The 7,296-nt window shown below is 36.3% G+C and overlaps 1 protein-coding gene across 2 annotated transcripts; it reads right to left on the minus strand.

Annotated features, from left to right (window-relative positions):
* Positions 1–1,532: 1,532 nt before the first annotated feature.
* Positions 1,533–5,935, minus strand: LOC107830539 (myosin-binding protein 7-like). 2 transcript variants are annotated; one of them, XM_016658136.2, is made up of 5 exons: positions 5,636–5,935; positions 5,161–5,207; positions 3,415–5,020; positions 1,936–1,982; positions 1,533–1,751 (listed from the first exon to the last, which is right to left on the minus strand). In XM_016658136.2, exons 3-5 carry the CDS (start codon positions 4,810–4,812, stop codon positions 1,649–1,651), a joined length of 1,548 nt encoding a protein of 515 aa, XP_016513622.1. In that variant the 5' UTR covers positions 4,813–5,020; positions 5,161–5,207; positions 5,636–5,935; the 3' UTR covers positions 1,533–1,648. The 2 variants fall into 2 exon arrangements, with proteins under 2 accessions (XP_016513622.1, XP_016513621.1); XM_016658135.2 differs by lacking the exon at positions 5,161–5,207.
* Between the last annotated feature and the right edge of the window lie 1,361 nt (positions 5,936–7,296).

Here is a 7,296-nt window from a genome sequence, read left to right on the forward strand (position 1 = left end):
ATAAGTTGAAAAAATATACCAAACAAGGTATTAGTAATGCACAAAGCTAATGCTTGCATTATTTTTTCTATTACCTCCTACCAAACGACCCCTTAGTAACAATTGAACTTATAATGAACAAAAATTATAAAATAATCAGAGGAGATTCAATTTAATATCAAGTTACACTATAAGGAATTCATCAAGAATAAAAGAAAGTGCACCAACAAGTTGGAAAGTAACTTAACAACATGAGTACACTAACTTCATGTATTAACCAAACACAAATATTGTTAAAGTATATATCAGTTGTTACCAACATACAAACCAACTATCAAGTGTGCATTACATTAGACAAAGGGATGCCATATTATAACCACAAAAAAATACAATCGAAAGTGATAACACGACATCCTAATGCCACCATGAACAACTAAGAACCAAAATTTAAGTTTTTACTAATCCTACCGCCACCATCATTCTCACTTTCTCTAAAATGAATAAAATGTGTTTACGACATCTCAAAAATCTAGGTTCCGTATTTTTATATAATAGGTTTAACGGGTTGTGGGTTAATGTATTTTATCTTTAAATAATTTTTTTTATTTGATGGCTTTCTGTTAGGTGGAGGGTATTCTTAAAAAATTTGGCTAACGGTAAGGATAGATGTGGTCTAATAGTATAAAGGAGGATAGATGTGAATAATATACCAAAGTAGAGAAGTATATTTGACCTTTTTTCCAATATTTAAAAGTGACAAAAATTATCACAAAATTAAAGGACCAAAATGCTCAGTACAGTAGTATTTAAGGAATTATTTCAAACCTACTCCCAAAACGGTACGTTACCATTTTTGTCATTTTCTCGGCTTTCCGACCATACTTTCATGCATCACACTTGGTTGGATGTTAGAGTCTAGTGATAGATTTATTATGTTGAGGCCGTCTCAGGTTCTATTTTTTCCAAGTCCTTAGCTACTTTATGTGGGAAGAGGATACTTGACATGAGTGAATAATTGGCATGAGATAGGTGCTGAAGAGTAAAGACTACTATTAATTTGTAGTACAACAAATATCTAGGTCAGGAAAAAGAAAATAAAACATTCACTTGAAGGTAAAACACCGAATACATTTAGCAAAGTGAAATGCCAAGAATTTCCGATTCCATTTTTAAGGGTTCGCACTATTTCACCAGAAACTAAAACAACATTATGTAAACATAGAAGGTTCCGGCTAGGCTTTATTAACCTTAGTCAGTCTTGGACTAAGTCTACATGAATAAAAAGGAAGTTCTTCGATCACGATTACAAAAGTCCAGTAGCATTAACATCTGATTGAAAAAAAAAAAGAAAAAGTAACGAAGAAAAATTTCATTCACAAATTGTAATATACAGAAAAAAGAAAAAGAAAATCTTGAGCAGAATCCAACAAGCCATATATGATCACAGTTATTCACAAGTCCCAACCTGGCAGTGGAACGTCTATATTTTCGATGCCACTGATTCAGCAAAATGTTACAGCGCAGAGTGAACCCAAATTTGCAGCAGCAAGGAATATAGGGAGGAAAAGAAAGTAACATGAAAAAGCAATTAGTCTGACTACAATCCATTTCGCACTGACGTTTATGATACAGTCTTCAGTAATCGATGTGGAATAACTAGGAGCTGGTTTTACACCTGCGTACTCGACAGACATCTCCACTGCCCCACACGAGGTCCCTTGTCTAAAAGCATTAGCAAGCCTACGTTGCTGGCCGGCGATCCAAACATGTACCTGACAAGTATCAAGATTTAATCGAGTGTCAACTAGAACTTACCCAAACAAGAAACTAACTCAAGCAGGCAAAAAGGGAAATAGGTTGATTTTTTTCTTTTATATGGTAAGGGAATTATAAGAAAGTTGAATCATTATAGAAACAATTTCTTGATAAGAAATCAAATTGTAACAAGCAACTCACTTGCATCTGCGCGCTTTTCTTCTCCACAAAACAAAAGATACGATCCACTGAATAAAAAAGAATACAAAATAAATCAGCTTTGATTATAACTCAGAACACAAATAGAAACCGGGGGGAGGGAGTAAGACAGGTAAGAAATTTTGATGTAAGAATAAAACAAATTGTTTTGCTAATTTTCACCCCATCCGTCCTCTCCCGTAAAAAATGGTAAAGAATGGAGCAGCTCGAGAATCAATCAATGTCTCAATCCCAAACTAATTGAGATCGGCTAGCTGAATCCTCTATATCCATTCCACTCTATTCGGACCAAAGTCATCTAGTGCAGGTAAATAATTTGTCCTTTTAAGGCAAAACAGGAAGTTCTATAAACTAGGAGGTTCTCTAAATCACCCACTTAACCTTAACCAAACCAAATGTGTGTAACAACATGAGTCCTACTAGTTCATATTAATATATGGTTCATTTTGTACCATTGTGTCTATTCTAAGCTAGGTCCGCATTAGCTCTAGGGATTGTAGTTCTTTTGAGACAGCTTAACTACATGACTTTAGGTCTACCTTGTTTGCTTTTAGTGTCATCAATATAATAGAGGAAAATTCACATGGTACTAATGATTTGTTGTCCCTAGAACCCCTTCTCCCCGTGGGAAATAAGAAAGAAATAATCCAAAAAATGGAATTAGTCCTAGCACATTTGTTAGAGTCCAAGATGCCCATCAAAAGTAACTAAAGAACGGACCTGTGTTTCATCGTCCATGTCAATATGAACAAACATGGAAATAAAGGAAGATGCCTATGAAAATGCATCAAGATTTAAGTAGTGTCAAATTGACATCACAAGTAACCTTGTCTAACATACCATTTGAAATGTGATTCTTCTAAAAGTTGGGATTACATGGGTTTGCACCAGCTCTTCCCATTGTGATGGGCTCAACATCTTATTTAGACATAAGCACGAGACACTAATCCACTGATATCATCGGACGACTTGACTGAAGATTTAAGTGTACTTGGAAGATGGAAATATTATTGAATCTTAACCATAAATTACTCCAATATACCAGCTCTCAGCCATACTAGACCTCACCCATAATTGGTCCAAGAGAAAAAAACAATGCCCACAGAAGCTAACTCAAGGTCTAGTAGAGGTTTTGAAAAGAGACAATCCAACCCATTCTCATTTTTTTCTTTTTTAATGCTCAGTAGAAAATGTACAGGAAAATAATCTTTGTTAAGAATCTCAAGATTATTACCAAAGAAAGTAATTAGTATTTAGTGATAGCCATGAATGGGGTAATTAATTTACAGAATCAATCAAATGGAATCAATATATGTTTACAGTCAAATAGTTGCTACTATTGTGCTTGCAATGACCCAAAATTTGTTTTTTCAAGCAGGACAACGACCTTAGGCATCATTATAAATGTGAAAATGTAGTTACTGGAAAACCGAAAAAGTTGATCATAGATTAATATCATACCTTGAATACAGACATGAAAGAAAAGCTCTCAATTACAGATGGCTTCCTCGAAGGTCTTCTCACGGCTGGGGACATTTCTTTGCATAATTGCTGAGCAATCTCCTTGAGCAATATCACCTGTGCTTTATCAGTCCGCATAGCAATCATAGCCTGTCTCATTGATTCCCGATCAGCCTCAAGTGCCTGAAGCCTAAGGTACAACTTCGTGACCTCTGGATCTCCAAAATCTGTATGATTCAATGAATCCCTCGGGGTATAATCGTCAACCATTCCAACTGAAGCCTTGGGCTCTGGCACACCATCATATCCAGCCCTCTGATGTACAGAATCAATTGTGTAAACTCGGTCACTCATGTAATCTCCAACTTCTGATGAATTATCCACCTTCCTCAAGTTTGAACGCTCTTCTATTTGTGAATATTCTGCTTTTTTAATATTTCCACCAAACCTTGGAGAATCTGAGATGAAATCTGAGTTAATTTCCTTAGTTGTAACAAAGGGAGAACCTAAACTGTCAGTTGAAAACTTTCTAAGATGTCTAGTCCTCCTTGGGGAATGACCAACTATCACTTTTTCAAGTATGTTGTTCTTGAAAAGATCCCCATCGGTACTTCTTGGCGTCCTCTCCAACTGATTGATCCTATGTTCCAAATCGCGTAATTGATCGCATGAATGAGGGGTCTCTTCAAATGCATATTTCTCAACATCAACAACCTCATTATCAACCTCTGTGTATACTTGATTCTCATTAATAATGCATTTCAACGGCGGGTAATCAAATGGAGGAACTTCAAATTGCCCATTGATAGTCTCGGACATACTATTGTTCCGACTAAAACGGCCCTTTTCCGTCTCACAATCACCATCAGCCTCAGATTCTGTCAGCCCATAACTCATCATTCTATGCTTATACATTTGCACCTCACAAGTCAATGATTGAATTGTTTGTTCCCTCTTGTATAATAAATCCTCCAACGCCATTATCTCCTGCTGATCATGCGCCGTTTTCTCCTCAGTGTACCTCTTGAATTGTTTAAATTCCATCTGAACCTCTGCCTTTTCTCCTTGCAGCCTCAAAATCATTGACATTGCCTCGTTCGCTGCTGAGGAGGACGCATTTCTTTCTTCCTCCAACTCAGCACTTAAATCCTGAATTGTCTGTTGTTGCTTTCCTACCATTTCCCTAAGTGCTGTACATTCATTTTCGATTTCAATACGAGCATTTAGAGGTAAGACAAAGCCTGGGATCATAAACTTATTCTCATTATATTCATCAAATTTTCGCTTCACTGACCAGAGCCAAGTCCCCGAGTAGGACCTGTTCATCACAGAACAACTGCACCCGCAATCACAACAGTTGACCTGGCTGGTCGTCGGGGCCAAATTTTGAGAATCCATATTCTAATGCACATTCAAATCAATCGTCGAGCCTCAATTAAAAAACCAAAAACAGAAATTTCACAAACCAAAAGATTGATTAATCCTGTACAACAAGCTCTCAATCCCTCCCTTTTTGATAGATTGTTCATGTATGTACAAGTATATCCCTCGAATTCACATATGATGAATTCCCCCTTTCCTCAGTTGCCACACAGAATGCAAATTCCTACAAAAAAACAACCAAAATTTCTCAATTTTAAGCCCAGGCACAATACCTTAAAGTTAGGTATACATTGTTGTACTCTAAAAAAATAATAGATGGAGATGAATAATAATTAATACTACATGGATTGCTATGTGCAATACCTTTATCCTGGCAATGCTGATACCTATATCTTTTTCCACATTTTATGCTGTACAAAATAATACTATATTACCACCGTTATCATAAAAAAGGAAAAATATAATTACACAAGGTAATTTCTTCTCATATGCCTAAGCCTTGATGTGCATATTACCCGGTACCTGTGCTGGTAGGAGTTAGCAGGTGATTGGTGAAACAATCAAGGTATGCACAAGCTGACTAGTAACCATGTTCATAGAAAAAAAAGAGGAGAAAATACATCTTTCACATAAATTATTCAGAGCTTTATTCCCCAAACAAAATGTTACAAAACAATAATACAGCACCTCACGTCGAGATTATTTTTCCTTATATGACACATCAAACAAAAATAATAAAACATCCACCAAATGCATATCCATGCACATGCACGAACAAAATATACATATCAAAATGCGCATAAAAAGATAAAAGCGATCAAAAAATTAACTAAAGTACCTGGAGAAAATGAACATGTGTAGCGTAGCTGAGAAATAGAGGTGAATTTCCGCCGGAAAAATGGAAATTATAATTCCAGCTTCCCGGAGAATTGGAGATATTAAGGAAAACGAGGGAAACGAAAATACAGGGTGGGGAAAGGGGAGAAATAGAGGAGAGAAACGAAACCAAACGTGGGAGAGAGAAAAGAAAGGGAATTTGAAAACCGTTTTTTTTTGTCTATTTCAATTCGTAATAATGTAGAAATTGATAAGACTGTTGTGTTCTGATTTTCTTTTTCTTTTCTCTATTTCTTTTGCAAGGAAAAATGTGGGATGATTTAGAGAGGAAAAGAAAAAGGGGTGAAACTGGAATTTTTACTGCAAGGGGAATTTTTGGTCGAGAGTTTTCTTCGGATAGTACAACTGCAACCGCATGCTAATGTTTGATTAGCATTTTATCATTAGATAAGTCATAGTAATATTTTCATTAAAGGGGTTCGATAAAATTGGAACTACACATAGTAATGATACTTACGTGTTGTTGTATATGCTCTAATAACTACTTCAAAATGTGTTTTATCCGTGGTTATTATGTTTACGTCTTATCTCTTTTATGTTTATATTGATCTTCCGTTTTGTCATCTAATATATGCATGTTTACCCGAAAAACAAATGAGTTGAATTTGTACGTAGTTCTAAAGGTATGTGGTATAACTTGATACAAATCGTAAGAGTAAGTAGAAATATCGAATATTGACTATAAAGAAAAGATACAAACCGAGTTGAAAGGAAAATGATTTATGAACAAGCAAAATGGAATTATGTATGAAGCTAAAAAGGATGATCTCTTAATATGGGAATATATCAACGGTATTTGAGTTACAGTGTATTAATGACTTTTTTCCTTACACAAATAATAGACATCCCTCTTATAGTGGAGGGATCCCACTTTAGATATAATAAAAAATACATAGTGGGAAACTCATGATAAATAAGTTTTTCCCTAATTTCCGCCGAGATTTTCTCTCTTAGTGTGGCTTTCACGGCTCTTGTCTCTTGGCTCGATCTTGATTTGACTCGGTATTGGTCGGTATTGGTCGGTTTCTATGTTTAGAGCTCGATGCTGATTCGGGGCCCGGTATTGAATCGGGCTCATTGTCGGTTGGTCTCTGGCTCTGAAGCTTGATACCGTCGCTTCTCATCATAGCTCGATTTGGACTCGAGCTCGATAATGATGTCGAGCTCGGTATTTAATCTGACCCCGAAACTCGAAGCTCGTTCGTGCCTTCTTCAAATCTCACCTCGATATTATGAAGACGCTCTTCGGTCCATCTTCACCAATCGTACGAAGGTCGAACCGGTTTTGACTGTATACAGATAGTCTCCTCATTTTTCGGAATGGATGTGGCGAGAAACGATATGATTTCCCAACGGCTCTATTAGGTATACACTGACATTTGCATCGAGCCCGACCATGACGTATGTGATAGCTGTCCCGTCAGTTTAATTTACCAAGGCATTAAATACGTGTCAGACGGTGGTCAGCCACTGCTGATATTGAACCGACATTGCTCAATCTATAAATAACCCCCTTTTTTTTTACCATTTATCATTTTACGTTTCCAACCTCCAAATTTTTCTAAGCTCTTTCTCGTATCTTCTAAGTTCATCTTTAAGTCT

The sequence above is a fragment of the Nicotiana tabacum genome, chromosome 24 (genome assembly GCF_000715075.1).
Source record: "Nicotiana tabacum cultivar K326 chromosome 24, ASM71507v2, whole genome shotgun sequence".
Classification (NCBI taxonomy): Eukaryota; Viridiplantae; Streptophyta; class Magnoliopsida; order Solanales; family Solanaceae; genus Nicotiana; species Nicotiana tabacum.

Excerpts from the sequence above, each read along its gene's own strand:
- LOC107830539 (XM_016658135.2), bottom strand. The coding sequence starts at position 4,812 with ATGGATTCTCAAAATTTGGCCCCGACGACCAGCCAGGTCAACTGTTGT. Across the intron at positions 1,983-3,414 it reads CTTTCATGTCTGTATTCAAG|TGGATCGTATCTTTTGTTTT; the intron begins GTATGATATTAA and ends TTTTTTATTCAG. Across the intron at positions 1,752-1,935 it reads AGAAAAGCGCGCAGATGCAA|GTACATGTTTGGATCGCCGG; the intron begins GTGAGTTGCTTG and ends GATACTTGTCAG.